General features: G+C 37.9%; 1 protein-coding gene across 13 annotated transcripts in view; it reads right to left on the minus strand.

Moving 5' to 3' along the window:
• The window catches only part of CTNND2 (catenin delta 2), a 689,312-nt gene that overhangs the window by 154,185 nt on the left and 510,854 nt on the right, over nt 1-24,273 (minus strand). For all 13 annotated transcript variants that reach the window (XM_074899519.1, XM_074899518.1, XM_074899522.1 and 10 more), the window contains one exon: nt 1,312-1,525. In XM_074899519.1, the coding sequence (XP_074755620.1) occupies nt 1,312-1,525 (214 nt within the window). The remainder of the gene's footprint in view (nt 1-1,311; nt 1,526-24,273) is intronic.

A 24,273-nucleotide genomic window follows, 5' to 3' on the forward strand; every position in this document is an offset into this window, starting at 1 on the left:
AGACAACATAACCAAGAGACAAACAAGTATGTTGAATCCAAAGTAGTGGTTATACTTTATTAGATCTGTCAGTAAAACTGTCACTCTGCAGGAGGCACCATCCAAGCTCCTGTAACCCACTATCTTTGCCCTATTAATCCTGCCTAACAAGTACAAGGTGATAGGTGCTGTAACTAAGAAACAAAATTAAATATAAAAATGTACATTTAGTAAACACCATCAAGTTTATTCAGACACCCTGAAGAAACCTGGAGTCAACCAAAGGACAACAATCTTATCAATTGTATCCTAAATGAGGCCTGACCACAAGGGTAAGTAATTTCTGCAGAAACATAGATTATAGTGTGTACTCTGATGCTTCTATGACAGAAATGAGAAATTTTCTTACATATTTTAGTAAGAAAATCATAATGGAAATACAGACATTGTAAAATAGGATAATGAAAAGATCTTTAAGATTTTTTATTTGTAGCATTAAATTAACCACTACATTGATATTAGCAATGAAATAAAATGAAATCACAAAGTGAAAAATAAAAAACCCCCATCATCTAGCTTCTGGTTTGCATTTTAAATAGGATAGCTTAGGGGCAAGGGGAAAAAAAATCTCCAGACATTTCAGATGAATGCTGTTTGACAGCATTTTTGTATTTCTGACACCCTCTTCCTTGAATTTTATACGGGATAAAACCCAAACAATCTTTAAAAGATCAGATTCTACTATATCAAGAAAAGAAATAGACTCTGCCACTAGCACACCCGGTGCCTAACATACATCACATAGCATGCAATCAAATTTCAGACAAAAGGCTTCAGAAGATGATGTTGTCTGTATCTCCAACACACTTTTTCGTTTTCCTATCAGTAGCACAAGAAAGGTAAAACCCTCCCAATCCTCCTTCTCACTTATATAGGATATAATAGAAATGAGTTACAGCTTTTAAAAAAATTGAGTAAACCCAACTTCTGCATGTGCAGCCCTACACCAGACAGGAGGGAGAACAGAGGATTCCTACCACAATATATCTGTGTACGGAGCACATCTCACGCAAGAACATTCACAGCTAACCAAGAAAAAAGTGACCAGCAACTGTAAACGTAAACTATGCCTACCTCTGTAAACTGTCTGCATGATGCTGAATGAAGCTATTTATACATTACATAAATCCAAAGGGCTCGAAAGTGTTTTGTTACAGCAAAGAAGATGGTAATAAAATAAAAAGTTACTGATGGAGCAAGTGGCACGCAGCACAGACCTGTGCTTGCAGGGCCTATATAGGGAGTGAAAAAAAAATATTGAAAGATTCAAACCTGTGACCAGTTCTCTGATTTCCAAATCTGTAGTCTTGCGGAGTAACCGTACTAATGCTGGGATACCACCACAGTTTTTCAGAGCAATTTTGTTGTCATCATTTGCCTTTCCATATACCAAGTTTCTCAAAGCTCCACAGGCACTACGGTGGACTTCTGTCATCCGATGGTCCAATAGGTCCACCAGTAATTGTATTCCGCCTTGTCTTCTTATCTGAAACAGGCCAAAGGTATAATCATAAAATTAGGGAATGAACACCGGCATTACATATACTATCCAATGTAATTAAGTTGTGGTTTATGCAGGCTATGTGCCAGCAAAGGTATGCTGGTAGCGCTGCAAAGCTGCTATGTTACACTGCTTTGACTCCTCACATTATTTTTTCAGTGGCAACAGAACTGTACAATGACAAACCTGAACCTCCGTAAAAGCAGCCAAAAGTTAGTGAAGTGTGTTGCCTCATCAAGATTTCTCAAGGTTCAGCAAGGTTTGCCTTGGCAAGGGTTTCTCCTCTGCTGGAGAAACATCATCTGCTTTGGAGTATAACATATCATGCTAGAGGAAAAAAACACAAGACTATAGCAAACCAAAAAAAGCATCTAAAATAATAAAGTTTTTAGGAGTCCCTCCTTTTACATTTGATTACTGGGAATGTGAGCAGCTACTGTAGTCTCTGTAATGATGTTGTATCAACAAAACTGGGAAAAGCAAAGATGAAAGGAAAAAGAGGAAGTCTGCACAAACATAAAGACAAGGATGATAAATAAATCATGGAAAGCTTGTTCTACTATGATTGAGGAAGACCCTTAAGTGATGCAGGAACAGAACTCTTATTCATTCCTAAGGTGGCCTAATTTTGGACCTAATTTTAAGAATCTAGATGGATTCATAACTAACATCCAAGGAGTACAATGCTTTAGCTTCAAGTAAGTTATACAGACATCTCTATCAAAAAGTTTCTGCATGTGTGTTGTTGGCTAAGGTGCAAAGCAAGCCATGCACTTCAGCTGGTCATTTTACTACCTCTAGTAATATTTTGCCTAAGACAGTAAAACAGAGACAATTAGAGAGTGTTTTCAAAACTGCAGTGAAAGGTGAAACATTAATTTTAAATCAAAGTTTATGATGAAAAAGTTCGTGGGTCTCTTTGCACGGGGGAGGCTTGGGAAATGGTTAAACAAGACCATTACAAGAACTAACACTTAAATGTATTAGAAATTCATGCTTTATCTACTAACTTCAAGATATTTAAGTACAACCAATCTATGGTATTTCATGAATCTAAGAGAAGCTTCAACAAGGCTAAGTGCTGGGTCCTGCAGTTGGGTCACAACAACCCCATGCAATGCTACAGGCCCAGGGAACAGTGACTGGAAAACTGCCTGGTGGAAAGGAACCTGGGGGGTGTTGGTCAACAGCCAGCTGAATATGAACCGGCAGTGTGCCCAGGTGGCCAAAGAGGACAACAGCATCCTTTTATCATAAATATTGAGGCCAGCAGGACTAGAGAAGTGATCGTCACTCTGTACTCAGCACTGCTGAGTACGCACCTCAAATACTGTGTTCAGTTTTGTGCCCCTCACTACAAGAAGGTGCTGGAGCATGTCCAAAGAAGGGCAACGAAGCTGGTGCAGGGTCTGGAGCACAGGTCATACGAGGAGCGGCTGAGGGAACTAGGATTGTTTAGTCTGGAGAAGAGGAGGCTGAGGGGAGACCTCATCGCCCTCTACAGCTCCCTGAAAGGAGGTTGCAGAGAGCTGCGGATGTCGGTCTCTTCTCCCAAGTATCAAGTGATAGGATAAGAAGAAACGGCCTCAAGTTGCTACATGGGAGGTTTAGGTAGGACATTACGAAAAATTTTTTCACCAAAAGGGTTGTCAAGCACTGAACAGGCTGCCCAGGGAAGGGATTGAGTCACCATCCCTGGGGATATTTAAAAGATGTGTAGACGTGGCACTTAGGGGCATGGTTTTGTGTGACTTGGCAGTGTTAAGTTTACAGTTGGACTCAATGATCTTAAAGGTCTTTTCCAGTCTAAATTATTATATGATTCATTGCAGATACAGACTGAAAAATGATTCAGTCTTTGAGGTTCCAATCGAGCATAGAAAATCACTCACTGATAAAACAGAAGTTCTCTTTTTCACCTACTGGCTTATCTGGCATATTCCTGTTTTTGTAATAATAGTAAGACCCAGTAATCAAGCGGTTTTGTGTATATATTTTTATATATACTGAGATGCTACAGTATTAAATTAAAATATTTTAATGTCTATACAGTTACAAGCACAGCTCTGGGCTAAATGCCAAAGTGATGGTGTTTAAACAAAGATATTTTCCCTTAAATCGGCCTTGTATCAGTATATCGTGTTCAACTTTCTGAACAATATGCAGGTCACCTGGAAGACTACAGCAGCTGGTACTATATGGAGAGTGCAGAGATGTGAATGGACATTGGTAAAACATATCAACTTCAGGCAGAAAAGTTCATTAATCTTTTGGAGAGTTCATGCTTCTACTGCTCAGAGAAACTGTGACATCTTCCAGTTTAGAAACCAGGAAAACAGACCAAAGAGAACTCACAGGACAAAACTTTACTGGTGTGAACAGGATGATTTGCAATGAAATAATTCGCTCCTTTCCAAGTCAGGAAAAATTTATCAAGCTTATCTGGGAGGGGTGGGGAGGGGTGGGGGAGACTTGTTTGCTTGTTTTGACAATCTATCACCATTTAATGTTCAGATTAAAATACGTTTGCTTCCCCTACTAACCAGACTTTCAAAACCAAGCATACTACATGAAGACCCACCTACATGACAAAACAGACGACATTTACTGAAACAGACTAGGAACAAAAATCTTTGCATCAGTTCTACAAAAGGTGAATCAGCCACTGAGCTTCACACTTCAACCTCTGAAAATAAACAAGATCTGATAGAAGAAAGAACACGCTTAAAAAATACAAGTTGTTCTGGTGTGATGAGTAATATCAGGAGCAACAGAATAAAAACATGCCTGCTGATCTTTGTGAATTATATTTTTAAAGTACAATATGCTGAATGAATATTTGAATTGCTTCACTGCTAAAAAAAAAAAAAAGATTAAGAATGAGAAAAAGTTTTAACTTTGTAGCAAAAATCATGCTGTGTATTACAATTCATCTGAAGACTCAAAGGGCTCTGCCTCTGTTCAGAGGTACACTGTGCCTGTGCTGTTTTCCCCTCTCTCCCTCTCGGACACAGTCAATTGACAACTCATGCTCCTCAGCAGTCTCTCTACCGCTGCTCTCAGGCGACAGGTTGTTGTATCTTCTGCCCATTTCTAAGGGAAAATGTGTGGTTGTGCCCCATTCAGGAGGTATTCCTGAGCTGCACCTTCTCTTTACAGTCATGGTATCTGACAGTACACTAGTGTTCAGCTCATGCAGCTCCTCCTCTCCCAGGAACCTGAAGTCGGCATCAGACTGAAGTGATTCAAAGATATTTTATTAAAAGCAAGGGCATTAAATATTAATCTAAAATGCATTTCTGTCACAAAAAAATAAGGGTAGTACAACAGAAATGAAATGGAAGTTACATAACACTTCACCTAACTTGACAAAATTTCTTAAAGTCTACTGAAGAAAGAACTTATTCTTACCTGGGAAAGACAAGACTTATTTTGCAAACCTCCTTTGAATTTCCAGGCTCAGATACTTGGCAAAGTAGCTGTGTCATGCAGGCAGAGATAAAGCTGATTCTGCACAACTGGGAGCTCAGTTTGTGATACTGTTCTTTATCTGGACTACTGTCTTTGTTTTGGTCTTTCCAACAGTTCATTATTCACCAGAAGTCTCACCCCACCTTTGTGTTTCCATCACATATCTATATAGCTGTTTAATACTATATTATTCTCCAGCAGGTTTAACTATACCTGACAAATTGTGAGGCTGATGAATGTCACCATAACTATTTACATTTTCAGAAACTGAGGCAAAAGAAACAGAATTATTTGTTCAAGTCCTTTACGGAGTTAAGACACGCAGCCTGGAGGACAATTCTGACCTAGTGAGTCTCTTGGGGCAGATCTCATCTGAGCTAAGTTGTCACGGCTCCTATGAGTTCAGCAGCACTGCTGCCAAATGTCTTTGCCAAGAATACTGGGATGGGTGGGTAAGCAGTACTTTGCACCAGTGGGCCATTAAATTGCACTCCCCCAAAGGACTTTCAGTAGATACTTCTGTCTCTCTCCTGACTTTATATGAAGAGAACATTTCTTAATGTAATATTTATTGACACATCAGTAGCTGCTGCCTTTCTAGGGGAAAAAGAAAATAGAGTATGCCAGAGTCTGCTTGCTTACCACAAGCAAATAAACAGCGTAGTACCAAGTTGTCAGGAGATACAGCAGACAAACTCTGTTCTCACACAGACCAATCCCAGAGAAACCACTTCTGAAGTCAAAAGAATGACCTTCGACTCTGCAGCACAACTGAGTTTGCCCAGTCATATCATAAAGTTCATTTTTCCTGTTTCAAATATATTGTCCTTTTTTTACACCATTTCTTCTCAAAATAAAAAAAAAAAGTGGATAAGACTAGATGTATTAAAAATGCTGGGTGAGTCTGTGTTGCAGTGTTTCTCGGGATTTTTAATCCATGGATACTGTTAATTTCTGATTTTTTTTTTTTTTTTCTGACTAGAAATATTTTGTATATGTCTTTGGAAGACACTGTTCGAGAGAGAGCTGTAAAATACAAAAAACAGGCTGTGTTCTTTCACATGTGGCATTATGGAATGTATGGCAAATCCTATGAGGACAAGGAAGCCCAGCATGCATAAACCTGAACTCATCCTGTTGAGCTTTTCTAATAAATTATGAATCTATGCTGTGTAGTGTAAACCTATGCTGATCAAAGTAAAAACTGAAAGAACTGAGATGACATGAATTTTGCCACAAAAAAATTTCCATGGAAGAATGCACAGAGATGCTGATGAATCACTTGTTTACTTTTTCCAGGAAATTTTTAAACTTGCCCTTCAAAGTTCACCCTCCACCATTAATGTTATTGTCTACTTGCTGGTCAGAAGCACTTATTCTGGTTAAGTCCCATGATGTCATGACACAGACAGACAGGACAGGATAAGGTGCCAGACTCTCTGGTCCACAGACTGATAAGAGTGCACTCATGTCAACTTGATACTAGAGTTTTCTCCTCTGACATCATATGAAGTTTGTTTTTGCATTGCATCTGAGAACATATCTGCATACACACTATGCAGATACAAGGTGAATTTGGACGCAAGAAAGGGTTTAAACCAATGCTGGAGGCAGTGAAGATGTTAATTTTATTCCTAATAAGGAGTGCCTGGCTGTCTCATGCCAAGAGTCTTTGAGAAATTTCATTTATCAGTTTCAAGGCTGACCTTTGATTCAATGGCATTTACCACAACAAATTTTCCATGACAGTGGACTGTTAGATATTTAATCTACCAGGAGTTAAACGTGACCAGCCGGAGGCATATGCATTGGTAAAACAAGTCAGTAATACACTGATAAATACTGTGTTATGTCTGAAACAATATAGATATAATTCATTACTGTATGATTTTAGCACATTTGACAGCTTGCTTCCTAATTTGATACAAGAGATTGGATGGATGTGTGGAAAGAAATGTAGGATGTGAACGGTATGCAGATACCTGGAATGTAAGGACACCTGTTTTGTGAGGACATCTGGTCAATGGCTGTCCAGCATGTAGAGATGAGACAGGAAAAGTAGTAAACCACACTTATGTGGGCAAACCCTACAGAAACAATACCAAAGACCAGGTCTGCGAGGTCCCTGGTTGATGGGCTGCTGAAGGAACCGCTCAAAGGCTTCGAGAGGTTCAGCCTGAGCTTTGTTAAGTAGTAAGGGGAGGGTGGGGCACATAGGGAGGATTGAATGACAGGGTTATCATGGGTCCTGTGGGAAAAAGCATGGTTATGGGATGCTTTCAAGGGATTGTGCAATGTGCAAAACATACGGGATGTTTAGCAGAAGGGCAAAGGTAGGAAAAGGGAGATATCCAAATGCATGGGGGAGGAACAACATGAGAAAATACAGAGAAGCATGTGATGAAAGGGGCTGGTCATGTATAAATAAGTTCTGCTTAAGTATGCTTGTTCAGCCAAACCCTGTGCCTGATCGCTGTAGTCTGTTCTATCTTCTTAATAAACCTAATTCCCAACATTTTTCCTGGGTGACGATGGTCTAAATGCTGTGTTGGCATAATGCTAGTGAACCTCAAGCAGGAACAGCTCATGAGCAGGACAGGAGATCTGGGAAAGAGCTATTACAGACACCATAGATCTAGGGGACAGATACCGGCAAGACCAAGGTCTGAGGATGTGCTACTTGGCAGACCAAAAGTTTGAGCCAGCTACCAGAGAGACCTCTGAGTCTGTGTGTGTGTGTGAGATGAGACCAGCCAGCAAGCTTTGAGACTGATTAGCCAGAGATTAAGGACCATGTATTATTGTCCGTGTTTGCATGACCGCTGCTTTGTGTGCATGGGATGCCTGTGCAGGCACTGTTCTCATGTTCGTGTCAATTTGTTGTGTGATCTAAGCTTCTTTAACATACATGACTAACAAAATTAATAGGGATGCTTTTATTTCTAGGATGATCCATATCCGATTAACTTCTCGTTCATTTGTTGTATAGGTTTTGTACATTTAGGTTAGTATATACTACACTATGCTCGAAATTTTAACTGGGTTACGTGTTCAGCCTTATGTCAAGTTCACTGAAGAATACCGAACAAGAGAAATCAGCAGCTGGCTTGTTAAGCTAGTCTAACAGAGAAGTACCCACCTTCTGATGCAATGCCATAATACATCCTGCTTCATTTCCAAGCAGCAGTTAAGAATTTGGTCTTGATCACTCTGAACACTACTAAGACTAATCACACAGATTAGGAGATGGTTCATGCATCATTCAAGCACTACCCTTATACAAAGGATACACTGGAATCAGAGGATTGAATACAGAGCTCCATTAAATCAAAATCCAGAGACTTCTCCCGAGGTATATCTGGCTCCCTTTGGGAAAGATATCTGGATCTACAGCTCTCGGTATATCCTCCTTGCTTTGCATTACACTGGTTAAATATAACCTTTACTGTTTTTGAGACTACTCTGGTCAAAGGATACTTTCTGTGCTCTAAAAAGAACTGACAGAATGACTATAAACACGGGACATCTCAGAAAACAAAAAATTACAGTGTAAGTATTGTAGGAAATATTGAAGCCTTCTTAATTTACCTTTCACTTTTCATGACAAATGCATGCCAAAGCTTGCACAAATTGTAACACAGCTTGAAACTGAATTATTGTCAGATGTAAGCAGTAACAGCATTACAGTCCATGACCTTAATTGACAAAACATGCTACCTGTCACTGATTCAGCACAGAAGCCACGCTGTTCCTCCAGGCTCTGTTTAAAGTCTAACAATCGGATGTGAAAACCCGACTGGCTTGCTTCCCTGGGGATGGGGAAGGTTTGCCTGAAAAGTGAGGATAACCAGGACTGTCAGACTGAGCAGAATTCATGCTTTGACTTACAATCAAGTGTTATTTTCTTACATTTAGAAGGACAGATAACTTCTCAAATATGAACAAAATATAGGTGAGTGATCTTTCTTTGTATCAAGGTTGAGAAAACTGGCCCTGGAATCTGGCTGTTGCTTATGGCTTTGCAACAGCAGAAGCAAAGTCAAAGCAAATAGACATTAGCTGTTTTGATTATTACTATGGTTTTGAACTGTGTTTTGAAATAAGAATTGTTCTATTCTTCCCAGTAGCAAAGAAAAGAAGCAAACCCCTTTCTTTCAGTCACTGCATAATGGAAATTCCCTCTTCCATCCCTTGGAAGGCTGTAAAAATCAGAGCTAGATACAAAAGGGAAGAAAAGTGAAGCTTAAAGTTTTAAACAGTTTAGCCAAAGACTGTTAGATAATGAAGTATTCCAACACAGCCTAAAAATATTGCTGTGATAGAAACCAAAACACCCTTCCTCTTCTATTTATACTCAGCAAGTGGGTATCTGAGATATTGTTCAAATTTTGCCAGTAGGTATAACTGGAACATCCTCTTCTGCATTTAATTCTGACTACTCTGCCTTACAAAGTAAAATATAATGGAAACAGAAGAGGATTAAGAATAGGTGACAAAAATTGTTAGAGACTGACAGAGTGATAAAGTATGTTTCTAAAATAACACAATCTCCTCTTCCCAATAAGACATTAAGCATTCCTCTATTAACAGCTCTACAGTCCTAATGTGAAGATTAATTTATGGTTAAATGCTACTTTCCACATTTTTCTTAATAATCACTTTTGAATAACTCTTCATCCAAAGTAGGTGAAGGAAATCTAACAACAATCAAGCCTTTTCAGAGATCATAGATATTAATTGCCAGCTTGACTGACATAACATGCCGCATCATCTACCACTTATTCTGTGACATTTCCATTATTAATAAAGCATGTTTCAATATATCAAAATACAACTGTTTAAATGGAATTATTTTTAATGCCACTGTGTTACATATGGAACAGAACTAAAAACCAACTGACTGCTAGCACAGGTGATGGTATATATCCAATAAACCCCAAATTAAAAGGACAATCCAATTTAAGTCTTCTTCTGGAAATTTTTAGTAATAATTGGTTTTAAGTTTTAGATGCTGGTTAGACCCAGCAGACTAAACGCTTATTACTTCACATGGGAATGGATTCTGAGCAATTCTGTTCCACAGGTGCAGGAAGGAGAAGCTACAAGTGAGCAGAACCAAATGTCAGAAGCATTTTTAAAGAATGGCAGGCAGGGTAGTGTTTCTGAGACACTCTTTGGCTACGGGAACCCTGCTCCTCTCAGGCTCACTGTTTGAGCAGGCCAGTGGTGCCCACACAGATCAGGGTGTTACTGGGAAGTCCAAGAGGCCACTGCCCGCACAGCAACTTGAATGCACTGACTGGTTATACACACTATCCATGAAATTATTACATTTCTAGATTTTTTTACTGCAATTCCAAATCCTCTCCATGAGACATCTCTGTTACTTGGTTTTGCCTTGTTTACATTACTAAAATGACTTTCATCTAAGAGGAAAAACCCCCACTATTTTTCAGACGGGTTTGGAAGATGGGCAGCCTCACTGCCAGCTGGTTTCAGAGGGCTGATTCCTAAAACTTAAAATGGATGTGAAGGGAAGAAAACAAATCTCCATCAAAACAGAATATGAGAATAGTACTTAGTACAATATGTCTCTTAAGATAAATGTACTGGTTCAAACTTTAATTCCTCTCCACTATTTCTCCTGAGGTGCCTATGGAACAGCAGGTAGACAATACAAAATCCATACGCTGCAAACACACATGTATTACAGACAAATTTACCTGTAACATCATAGGGTAATTTAGTTTCATTAGCAAAGTAATTTGCTACAAGTTTAAAAAAGTGCTGAGCAATTTTAGCTTAAAATAGAGTGGAATGTTATGCAAATTGCTGCATTAGCTCCGAAGTTAATTTGTTTAAGTAATCTAAATCAGGGTTTGGATCTGGGTCCCATTTAAGAATGGTTTTGTCATTAGGACTTGTTAGGTCAGACACAAAGGCAACATAAAGCTGTGAACAGGCATCATTTAAATAAATTCAACCATTGGTACATATACAATGTTCTGCTTTAAGTTAAATAAGAATTGTTCCTTGTGTGCTAAACTGCAGTGCGTGGAGAAGAAAGGGGATCTTTTTTTATCATGAGGAAGCACAGCACAGGGTCAATACTCAGAAGCTTTTCTTCTGGGAGTGCATATTCTGTTACCAAGTAAGTATACATTTGTTTTTTCCCTGTGTCTCTTAAGTGACCTCTTTAGATCCTGGGATCTATGTGTGGCATTAACAGAGACTTGAAAACATGTTCTGAACAGGAGGAGACTCAAAACCATGTTCTAAAATTGCCTGAAAATGTATGAATAAACTGCTGCTTTCTCAGTCAGTAAGCCTTAATGTATTCTGCACTGTGATACATTTTGTTTTTCATGCTTGGTAGGAAGGCTATGCCTATTCTAAATCAGGGTTTTAGCATCATTTTATTTTTTACACTAAAAAAATCTCCAGCTAGGTGTAAGTTACCTATAATAGTAAAGCAGTTTACCCTAACACTCCTAAAAACCATTAAATTTGTAGGCCGACACAAGCATCCTATTCTAAATCTAAACACCAGCCATTAATGGGATCATCCAAATAGCACTCCTAACTGCAGGTGTAGAGGTGACCTCAAGTGCTTGTCTGACTCTGAAGGTATCAGAAAAGCGATTTTCAATCCCACTGTTAAAAGCAGGATCTCCTAAAATGAATAGATTGGCATTGACCTGCATTAGCCAAGCTTCTCAGCTTTTGAAACACTGGGGGTATAAACTAACACTGAGGAATGCACGCAAACTGGGAAAAATACACAGAAGCCAAAGCCCTTAGAAGGTACTGTAATTACTTGATTTTAATTCGGGGTCTTTGCTTTTCAAAACAGTCAAAAAAAGCACAACACTAAAGAAGGTTCAGCAGTGTGCACTTTATAGATAATGCAATGGTAATATTAATTTAGGATGCAAAAGACACTGGCATCACTCAAAGCACCGATCTAGTACTGTCTGCAGTTAAATGAAAAATGATTAACGCCAAGGGTTTGGATCATTCACTGTCTGGTATTTAAAAAGAATTTTGCATCTCTTTGAGAATGAAGGATACATTTATTCTTGGGCAAAAAACCCCCATATATACCTCATCTAAAACCATCCTGATATTCCTATAACCAGATTCCTAGTGAAGCTAAACAAGATATAGAAAATTCAACACTTTTTTTTTTATGTAAAGAAAAGGTAAGTTTGTTACACAAATGCAGTAGGTCAGTGCTTAAAATATTCTAACAGTAACAGAGGACACCAACTTAGATGAAAATTTCTGATGCTGTAGTTAACTATATTCAGTTAAGCATATTATTAGTGGGATTTAGTCAATGTGAACACAAATACCATCTTGGAACAAAGTGGTCACCAACTAAGACCACAGAAAATTCCTTTTTTTCCGTCATTTATGCCCAAACAAGAGAATAAATCTATCTAACGTTTCAACTCCAACTGGGATTTCAAAAAGATCCTTTTTTAATGTTTGCTCTAGCTATCTCAGATTGTATACCTTACAGAATAAACAACACACCACTTCTCAGATTAAAATACATTTACAATTTATTAGACCAAGCATCATATTGCCCCCTGATGAACTCTGCTCCCATGACATTCTCTACTGAGATTTAAATGAAAGGTATTCCCTCCTTATAACTGATGTATTATCCACCAAATAATCTCAGTCATATGAGCATTTTCTGTGGGGGGCAGTTACTGCCTTGAAAGCTAATGAATGCATTCTCACAACATCTCTCTTTGGCAGAAAGTTTAGCTAATACAAACTCAGGAAAATTAAGTTCTTTGCCTAAGGTCACAAAGGCAGGCTGTGGCACAGTGACGACTACAACCCATAATTTAAGAGTTCCAGTGCAAAGCTCCACTGCAGAATCTTTCCTTTGTCTTACCATTTATGTATTATAAATGGAGTAAGTACACAAGTAAAGCTGCCTCATATCTAATGTACTTTGCAATATCCACAGTTCAATATGTAAAATTATATATATCTAAAAGTATGCATTATAATAAAGAGAGTGTTTGTGAGTGCAAACCAGTGCACTGGTTTGAATATTTTTTTCCCTTTGTCCAGCTCAGGTTCTCTTCGCCTTCTAAAATCCTCCACACTTTTTGCCCAAACTTTTTCTAAATCTTCGATACTCTTTGAAATAGAGGAGGACCAGAACTTCATGCAGTATCCAGGACATGTGTAACACAGACTTGAAGAAGGCCCCAGCAATGTTCTCTGTTTCATTCTCCATTGCTTTCCTGACACTTGACCTTTCATTTACTTGTTAAGACTGCCAATAGGCTTCAGATTACACTTTCCAAAAATCATCCAGTAATAACTCAAGACCTCTCTTTTTCAATCAGCAGAATACAGAAAAAGCATACAGAAATGAGGAATAAGTGAAATAACCATCAAAAATAGTGCCACCTCACTGACAACGGACTAATTCTGCTTACTACTCTATAAAGCCTGTGAGTTGCAGCAATTTTTCAGTTGCTCCTGGATATAAGAACAGTAGAATAGCAGTTCTGAAAAAAAAAATACCACCCAAAACTTTTGTGCATGGAGTAAGGAGTCTGTCCCTTTCTTTAGAGCTTTGCTTGGTTAACCATGTGCCTGCAATATGTCTAGTGAAGCAAACAGCCAGATCCAGCAGTGCTGCTGACACAGGTGGGCAGCATTCCCACACTCTCTTCAGCAACTGTGGTAGAAGCAATAGCTCAAATATATGTGGATGATTTGGACCTATTGTGTCATTTATCATTTTGCATTAACTGTTTCTTTATATATGTTTAATGATCCTTATAGTGGGCATTACAATCCCTACTTTTTATACAGATGAGTATGCAGGAACAAATCAAATCTGTTTGTGAAACTAAAAAAAGTTATTATAGTCCAAATAACTTTTCAAGCCATATCCCACAGATCTAATGCATTTCCATATCTGCCTGAACCAAGGTCACTACAAGATACCAACCTTAGAAATGTTGGTCATTTATCAGTAAGTAGTACTTTTCTGGGATGGGAAGGAATCTGGCCCATGACTGGTAAAAAATGGACAGAACTTCAGAATTTGAAAATGGATAATTGTTATATCTTGTTTTTAATTGTCTTGTTTTTTCTTTTATTCCTTATGTGGTATGAGTCATACTCTCAGTTATACCAGTGTAAACCTTAGAAGAGCAGGATTTACTTCAGCAGCTCTGCTATAAATTGAGATTACATTAAAGAATCTCTGGTTCAAGCAACTCCAAATAGTTGTCTGCAGTGGCTTGACAGAGAGGTAGGCATTTTAATTTTAGAGCCTTAGGTGTCCTTATGCCTCTACAAACCTGTGCCTTCTGCTGCAACCACTCTCGGTAGCTTAGTAACAGCAATCTCTGTATTTTTAAACACATTTTGGAGATCATTTGATGGTCTTTACCTTATAAGTTTCATTTGGCACAGTCTTTTCTATCAGGACTACAATTCACCTTATTAAAATAATTTTGCTGCCAACCTTTTTAATACAGATATGTTGAGAAAGCATCAAATTACAAACACTGTTATTGATCTAGGTTATTTTATTTCTATATATAGCATGCAAAGTCTTACCATGGCTCGCTGGATGATGATAACAGTAATAAAAAAATATGCTCTACAATAGGAAAGTAATCCTCTGCACATCAGCCTAATAAATCAGAGAAGCAATTGGCAGACAAGTTATGAACAGAAAGAAATTCATGGCACATATAGTAGAACATTATACTGCTTGAAAAAGTTACAAATATATTTATTGCCCATTCAAAATGTGGGAACATCATATTACTTATGTCAAACGTCACTGTCTTTCAGCGTGTATTACCTTTCCTTCCCTACCACCTAATACTTTCAGATACAAAAGATAAAGCCTTTACAAATGTTTTAATACAACTGGGACATTTTTTCCTCGAAACAGTGGAGAGAGATTCATGACACAGTGCAGTGTTCTTCTGTATCTGCTGCATGCCACAGAAGGCAGCACGAAGGCATTCATCTTGCACACATAATACTGATTTTTTTTTTCTCTCCTCTTAACTGTGTGAAAAGCATTATCACCAGATGTTCACATCTGAATTTTCTGGCTAATTGAATTTATTGCCTGAAAATTCTCTTATACGTGGTTACTCATGCAGAGGCAAACTCTGGCTGCCCAGAGCTGAAAAAGAGAAACCTTTAGCCAGCATCCTCACCTCCTGCGAGGCAGACACTGTAGAAGCGAGTGTTAAACCCAGATAAACAGGTCTAGACAGGTTTTGTTCAAGACCTTATTCACTCCCGTCAGCTCACAAGAAGATCAGTGCCAGACCCCTAAATGGCAGCAAAAGAGGTCAAACTCTTTCCCAAAGATGCTTGCAGACACTGCTAACAGTGTAGTGCATAAACTCAATAGTCCAGATAACAACAGCAAAGCTGCAATTACCCACATGAAGACAGACAGTCGTTAATAATTTTAAAAAAATATTTTGGCTAGCTTTGGCTCTAAATAACCATTGCTGGCTCTTTACTAGTATCATAGAAAAATGTACTTAAAGAGGAGCTTTTGGGAAGAGTGGGCAAAACTTTATCCATTTGGCTATTCCCTGGAGAGGGAATAACTTGGCAGTGGTGGGGGAGGAACATGAAAACAGGGTAAAGCAGTGTGTGGAGTAAAAATACTGATACATATTCTCAATATTGTCCATCATTTTGTTAATGTTTTCAGTACCTTTGTAAATTAATTCGATTCAGTCTCATTGTAAGATGAGAGAGAATGATGTCATGCTACATAACAACTGAAAACAACAAGAAGACAACAAGCAAAATGTCTGATTTTTGCTTATTTAGCATTAACTCAGAAAAAACCAACCACAACTAGAATTTCCATTACATTTATGGAAAAATATACGCTTGTTTATTTATTTTTTAAAACCATGTCACTTTACAGGACTGTACTTCATTCCCAGCTGAGGCTATTTTTCAAAAGCAATAATTTTGAAATGTGAATGCAATAAACCCAAAACATTAATCAAGATCCTTAGCAGAGCAGAGGAGTAAAAGACAAAACTGGCCCTTGCAATCTGCCACTACTTTGCTTTGCAGTCTTCAGTTAACATCCTAACTCTTCAGTTTCCGCTTTTAACAGAATGTTACTCCCATGGGACTTGTCATTAATTCATTTATTGAACAACTGTAATATTTTCTTAATCTTACACCAAGTGAAATATACGCCAGGTGCATAGTAAATCATGATTATAATTCAGGCACAGTATCCTGACAGTGAAATCAAGAATAACCACGGTTAAATGACCCCAGAGGGATCCCAGAGTGTAAAATGCCACTCCTGTGCTACAGAAAGCACAGATTGTAGGGCACAGCACAGCACTCAGTGACATTCATTAATACTCAGTCTTAATAAATGTAAGGACTGTGCACAAAACAAAGACATGCACTCTATCATCAGAAAAGATAAATGTCATAAAATGATAGTGCATAAATTAGACGGTGAAACTGAACGGTGAATGCATTCAGAAATGCTTCTGAAAGCAAGACTATCAGTTTAAGATTTAATTCCCTGACAGAAGGTGGGCTTTTATGCTTTTTTTTAAAAAACAAAAGGGAAAAGGCCTATCATTTTATGGTTAACTATGTTTCTGGAATTTATTACCAAGTAAAGACAATTTTTTGCAAGAAAAAACACATATATTCTGATAAACATTATTTAGTAACTCAGTGTTGGACTCTAGATTGGGAGAGAAACAGAATTACAATACCTTAATGCTAGTGAAAGTGTGGGTTTTATTAGCATTATTCTAAATAATGTTTTAAGACCATTAAGAGTGTAAGTAGTCTTAACAACAGTGTTAACACAGACTATTGTGTCAAGACCAATGCAGCCATTTCTGCCTCATCTCTTTTAGTTAATATTAAAGAGGGAAAATGGTCACCCACAAACTTGTACTACAGGTGATGAGTTAATGCTTCTCTGATTCACACAGTTCAAACTATAAGAAGAAAGAGAGTATCATGGAGATAGCATGAAGGGATACCCAAAGCAGACATTTTAGACACTTCAAACTGTACTTACTGAAACGCTATTGAATATACTCCCTTGCACACCTATCAGTAGAGAAGGGCTTGAAGTGCAGAAATCATTGTTCTACTTAGGAGAAACAGACCATTTACATCTGCCTTCCTTAACACAGAAATACATCTCAAGTCACTGACTGATGGAATAAATAAAATGGAAGAGAGCAGAGAGATTACAAGAGGTTACATAAGTCTTAAAATGGGATCAAATAGGGCTGATTAAAAAAAAAAAAAAGCAGCAGCAATAGCAGAAAACAAAGGTTGCTTTCAAAAAATCTCCTATGGAAAGAAGGTGAGACAAGCCATAGTATATCAGTGATGAGATCCTGATCATGGGAAAAAAAAGGGCTTTGTTTCTATATATCTAAGAAAACAGAGCATCCATCCTTCACCTGTTCGAGGTTTGTGTTTTATGAATCTTTCAACAGAACAGGGGAAAAGATGTCTTCAGCCCCTATATCCCACTGCAAATTAATGTGACCGCAAGAATGCCACAAGATGCATGGTGCCAGGCAAACTGGAGACAGAAGGACCACTGGGACACAGCCTTGCACCCTCCCCTTTCAACACAAGGGATGGGAGAAAGCAGGGATTTAGGATACCATGTGAGAGCCTGTTGCCAGTGAGAATCCAGTATCGTGTGTCCAGCCCTGTGGAGCATGAACCACCACTGTCTCCTTGAGGCAGCTTTCCACCTCCTGCAGCAGCCACTCTTGAAACAAGAAGCACCTGAGAGTCCTACAAGAGATAACTGGGCCAAATCCTCTCCCACACCCACTGCTCAGCCAGGGCACACCTCTGCTCTCACAGACGTGTGTGCTGAAGAGTAGGATTTGGCATTTCTGGCTCCATTTGAGTATATCATAAAAGCACCCAGAGTGAAAGCAAAGAGAGACAGTCCTCACAAATGTTTTCAACCTGAAACCACATAGGTGTTCATATTGACGGGTTGTTGCCAACTTACAGCCTTGAGACGAATAAAAGCAAATAATCAAAGTAGAATAAACTTATCATCCACATTTTACAGGAGAGCCCATGGTCATGCAGGGCTAAAAATGGACCTAGGGCTTGAAACTTAAATCAAGTGCTTTCAGTATAAACCTATTCTATTTCAAGTATATTAAGATATACAGCTTTTACTTAATCTGTTCATAATTTATGACATCTTCACGTATTTATCCCATCTTTCTCTCTCTGGTTACAATGAAACATAAACATGTTAATTTTTTGTGTCACAGCATGATAGAGTGGATTTGAGCCATAGTTACACTAGAGAGAGCTAAAATAACAGATACTCAAATTGATCAAATTAACTGTTCTTGTCAGAATTAGGTTTTGTAATTACCATCATTCTCACAGTTGACCAAGTCTCATTTAATAATTACTGGTAAGTTACTTTACACTCTGCAGTTACTTCTCATGTAAGATATATGCAGTACACCACAAATACTGTAACAGTGTAGCCTCTGTTAGTTGAAACACATTCTTCAAGTACCACCACTTCAAAAACTTTTTGCAAAACTAACGTTAAAATGATAGATAAGCCTTGAGGAGGAATGAAAATGGGTATTCCTCATGCTAAAGAATAAAAATCATGACTATCATGTGATAAGGAGTAATCATAAAGCTTTTTGTATACTTTGACTGTGAAGAGTAAGACTCCACAGTGCTGTTGATGGTGTGCATGGAAGTTACACATTTTTCAGTGTAAAATCATATCCTTGAATGACAAGGTGCAAGGAGTGGAACATCTTGTTGGAAAAACCATTCCAATAATGCAAATGAAGACAATTTACAAAAGACAAATCATATGGTCATTTAAAAAATTTTTTTCATGAGTAAAATATTAAAAAAAAATAATCAATTTATATATTAATAACTGACACTAGAACCCCCCAACCTATATTGCAAAAAACCCCAGCATCTGCTGACTGACTTCTTAGAAGATAGACTAGAGGCCAATAAGAATCTGAAAGTCAAGTCCTGTAAAATCATCGTTAATGAGGATTTATAAAATAAAATAAATTCTTGCATAAAGACTGTTTCTGGGATGTCACTGGGTGCTGCTTTACGTCATTAGAATAATTTCTGCCAGGAAAATCTACACAGAGAGTGTATTTGAAAGGGACTGTGTGACATTTACTTGCACAGGTGAAACAATTACGCAGGGTGACAGGGAGACAGACCCAAATCATTCTGCATGCAGTAATCTAAACATAGCTAAGCAAAAGCATGAACATTTCAGTGCTCATTTTGGGACTCAGGTGCAGGCAAGCACCCCTTCATATCAGCATTATAATAGTAAATTCGTTGTGAAGCCATTTAGGGAAATCTTTCTCAAACTGTGAGATTTTACCCATGCAGATGTTTAACACATGAAAATTATGGTTATCAAAGTACTAATAAAACATTTATAACTGAACAGGGAAGTATACTTTCTTCAGAAGTATGTAGTTATTGTCTGCACTAAAACACACTCTCAACAAATGTTTTAGAGTCTCCCCGCAATTTTTACATTCCTTTTCAGTATCACTTATGAGATACTTCTTTCATTTAAATTAAATAACGCGTCTATATCATCTTGCATGCAGAGATTAAAGGAGTTTACATAATATCCATAACGGAAAACTGACACTATCATTACTGGACAAGCCAAATTCCAGCCTTTAACTGAAGAGATATTAGAGGAAAAAGAGAGAGAGAAGTGGAAAGCTATGGGAAGATGAATGTAAAACTATGATTCTTCTTCAAATACACAAGAAAAGAAAGATAATCCTGTTTTCTCTGGGATCCCTTATGAAAACAGAGGGGAATCTTGCAGAACACTGTAGAAATAAAATCAATATATCCTTCAAGGATGATGACAGCACATCCAACCTCCTTTCTGGATCCTTCAAATGTTATGGAGGGAAGAATACTGTCGGTGTTAGCCAGCAGGTCTAAAAGCAACACCATGGACTGTTTCTCAATCACTGTATACTAAGCATTCCCTGGGACAAAGCCATGCTAGAAACAGGTACCTGTGTATCCTTGACCATCATGGATGTAGTAGTACTAAGGATGACATCAGTCTTGCTACAACACTGCAATTATGTGAATTATAATGAAGATAAACAAGAGGTTAATATAGTCTATGCCCATTGCCTGACATGTGAAGAGTGGCAGTACTGTGTTGAAAGGGTTCTGGCACACTCTGAAGAACTCACAGAATAAGATGCAGAAACACCTTAAGTTTAATGACAAAATGAATGTGAATGATGGTTTTGATCAATTTGGAAAAATAAATGCTTTCCGTGGGCAATCACTCACTTTTTAGAACTCCATGCAATAATGTCTGGACTGATACTTCTGCAGGCAGTATATGGGAATGCTCTCCAAGACAAAGAAGAAATCGTCCAATACAGCAATGTTTATTAAGGATGCAAGGGAAGGCTTCAGGCAGGACAGTTCAGCAGTTATTATTTTATTTGGCATCTTTGCATGATTTTCTGAGAGGAGAACCTCAAGTGGTGTTGCTTTGATAGCAAAAATCAATTTTCTAGTTTGCAGAAGAATGTCATTGTTGCCAAAACCCCTGAGTGGCCTGTTACACCTTTGCAGCTGATGGCAGGCGGCCACTTTCCGTGAGAGTAATGGTGCTGGTGTGTGAAACTGTACAACTCAATCCTTTTATATGGTGACCTCATACAAAGGAGTAAGATGTCATTATAGGGAGAAAAATTGCCATGGAAGAATGAATTCTGTGTTTAATAGAATGTGCTCTTTTAAAGAAATGTTCTCTGCTGAGTATTTTTAAAATGCTCTTCTTTTCCTATATCCCCTGTCTGTTCCTTCTTGGCATCCAGGACCAGCTACTCTGGTCCCGCTCACAGTCTCACAATTGTTAGTGTAAGAGCCCTCTACTAAGGAGAAAATGCCATCTGAAAAGGCCTTCTTGTGTTCTTCTGCCTCATGAACTTTTTGTTTGCCTTCAAGTATCTGATCAAAACTTCTTCCTTCCTTTCCTTTTGCCCTTTAGTTGCATTCTTCTCCGTCATCAATGAAAGAATAATTTATGTAATGAATTGCTAAAGTATTATGAGATTCTGAATTCGATCATTATTATGCCAAACCGTAATGGGCTGCCTGGCACTTTTTACAACCTTTAGCATTCTGCCTCCCTATGTTCACTTTCACATATGTGAGTTCTTTAGCAAGGATCTGTCACATCACTGCTTAACAGGAGATGAAAAATGTAACTATCAGGTATTAGCAAAAATGATCCAATTTCTTCAACAACATTCTAATATCTGCTGCACCACCTAAGCACCAAGCACAGGGAATAAAGGTAGAGAATGAGAAGCGCCACTGACAGCAAATGTAGTGCCTGCCTTGCAGTCAGCAGAACTTAACAAGGCTCAGAAGTAGCACATGCACAAAACTTTCAGGGAAGGGCAGCAGTTACAATTATACTTCTAAATAAAGACTAGCACTGAATGGTTTTGAGCAGCATAAAAGCGGCAGCATCTGCAAGAAATAACACCACCATCTTTATCAATGGTCAGTGTTTATCACACATATTGCCGCACTGGTATGTTCAGGGCTGGAAGGTGAAAAAGAAAAATACTACCAGAAATATAAAACCTAATTTTCTCCAGAAGTTTTACTGTGAAAAGTAAATGACTTCTGACACCTTAGTAGCCAGCCTGGGGCATCTTCACATAAACAGTCACCAACTTTGTTTGAAAGTCCTTCAAGTTGAAGAAGGGCATTTGAAGACCTCATTGCTAGATATAAGACTGAGCAGGGTATTTATGCTTATGTAGCAATAAAGGCACATTTAGAGTGATGTCATCAAATTCAGAAGTATGCTTGTGACCAACATGTGTTTTAGAAATAATAGCTAACCATAAAGAACACGGTCACAAAGGGAAAAAAATTTTCTTGTTTCCTAGCCATATTTCAAATGTTGTTGACTGATATTTTTTTTTTTTCCATAGTTGTCTTCTATGGAATATTTCTACCTCCTTTTCTTTGGGGGGACAAAGGAAGCAAGGAGTAGTGTTCTACACTTCAGCTACAGAAATAAAAACATTTTAGAAAACTGTCATGATAAAACCATAAAACACATTAGGAATCTCAGAAATGCGTATTTTCTATTTCTGTCTAAATTTTTGTTGACACTGTTCTACTAAAAGGAATATAAAGGCCTTTGTCCTACCAAGTGCAGAAGGAGAAATTTTACACAAATATCACTATACTCTTATGAGAGTAGGACAAAGTTTATCACTAGACAGAAACATAACTGGAAGACTGAAAGAATGGTCAGGTTCAGAGGACAGATCATTAATCACATTCTTGGTAGGCAATATGGTATAAATTATGCTTAAAAGAATAAAAAAAAAAAAAAAAAGATTTCAGAATAGTTATTTCCAGAAGCTCTGGATAAAATAGCCATTAACTGCAGTGTGACAATTCAATGCTTATGATGACTCCAGAGCTAAAGATTTAAAAACTGCATTACATTTCAATTCAATGCAACCAGTAGATAAACTAAATTGTTGCACAATATTATTCATCCTCTGTGTGTGTGTGTGTATGTTCAAGTGCATGTTATACATTAACACTTAAATTATTTAGTGAATTCAATTTGTTTTTTCTCAGTGCCTGTCAGGTGTACAAAATACCAGCAGTTTTTTTATGTTACACATTCCTCTGTTTGTCCTTTCTCCAAGGTTTGAAAGACCACCAAGGCAGTTTTCCTTCTTTACTCCAAGTTATTTGCTATGTTGAAGCTAGGCATTTGATAAAAGAGCAGAGTTTTCTGTGCTTCCAAAGAACTGGAATTTTTCAGCTTTGTAATCTCAAATTAACACCCGGACTTCCAAAACTCATAATTACTAATTTGACAAGAGGTTGCAAGGAAAATAAAAATTAGGATCTGTCCTGGTGCTTTTTAAACTTGCACCTTGTGTCCAAGCTGGAGTGTTTCCCTGTCACTGGGTGCAGCAGGACCAGTGTGCTACTTTCTGTGAAGAAGGAATCAGATATTAAATGTGGTCATTCTCAGACAGAGGGGAACTGGCTGCAACACACAACTGCAACACAAATACTTTGCAGGAAAGTAAATTTTGGTATCCGTTCCTATTATTTATGTGTTGGTTCAACTCAGAATTCAGACACATCCTTAACAGTTAGCATGTGAGTTGTCCCAGGTAGGTTTAACAGCACCGCTGAAGTTATTCCAGCTGGGCATAAGCCTAGCAAGGATCTGGTATATATGCTATGATATCCCCTTATTGGCAGGATTTTGAACTCCTCACAAAAAAGGTTCATCAAGAAATTCTTATTCAGTGGAGAGCTCAAGCAGACCCAAAGCATACTACCAAGCCCTTTGGGTAGATCCTGATTTCAATAAAGAAACACAGAAATTGTTTAAGTGTTCTGCTGAATCATGGCCTAAACACAACAGGACTTATCATTAAATACTATAGGTTGGTAGATAGATAGACAGACAGACAGAAAATAGTTAGCTAACGTTGGATGCTTTAGTTTAAAAAGCTTCACAAAACATTAGAAAAGTATACAGTACAGATTTTTTGTCTTAGAAAAATCCACAGTACCGGAAGTTTGAAAACATATTCTCAGATGGACTCTTCAAACAAAATTTATTTTGTCTTGTTTCCAAAGATAGTTTATGTATTAAGGAGTGAGGAATATATAAAAGCCCTTCATAATAACAAATGAGGGAGAGAAACGCTCATTTTATCTGTTACCTTTTTACAAAGAAGCCCAGAGAGGTGCCTAGTGCTCTACTGTTTTATATCCTTATCTTCATTCTTTCAGCTCATGAGCCTGAAGCTTACAAAGGCTGACGTCCTAGTGGGATTGGTCAGATCAACAACTATCAGTCTTCTTTTTCCCTAAATGGTTGGCAACAAAAATCAAACCTTCTTCTGCCCTCAAATGTGATAGCTACCTAAGGGCTCTCAATCTATGGCTAACAGGAGGCAGCACAGATTGTACAATGAATAAATTGCTCTAATCATTTAACTGCTTTTCTTGGGGATTAATCAATTCTTTTGCTGAAAACTAATTTGTGAAGAAGGATGAGAAAAGAGTATTGGAAGAGTGTGCAAGTTAAATTTTTCAGCAATACCTGTAACAGAGTTCTCTTCTCCAGT

Source organism: Athene noctua, chromosome 2 (assembly GCF_965140245.1).
Source record: "Athene noctua chromosome 2, bAthNoc1.hap1.1, whole genome shotgun sequence".
NCBI classification, from domain to species: Eukaryota; Metazoa; Chordata; class Aves; order Strigiformes; family Strigidae; genus Athene; species Athene noctua.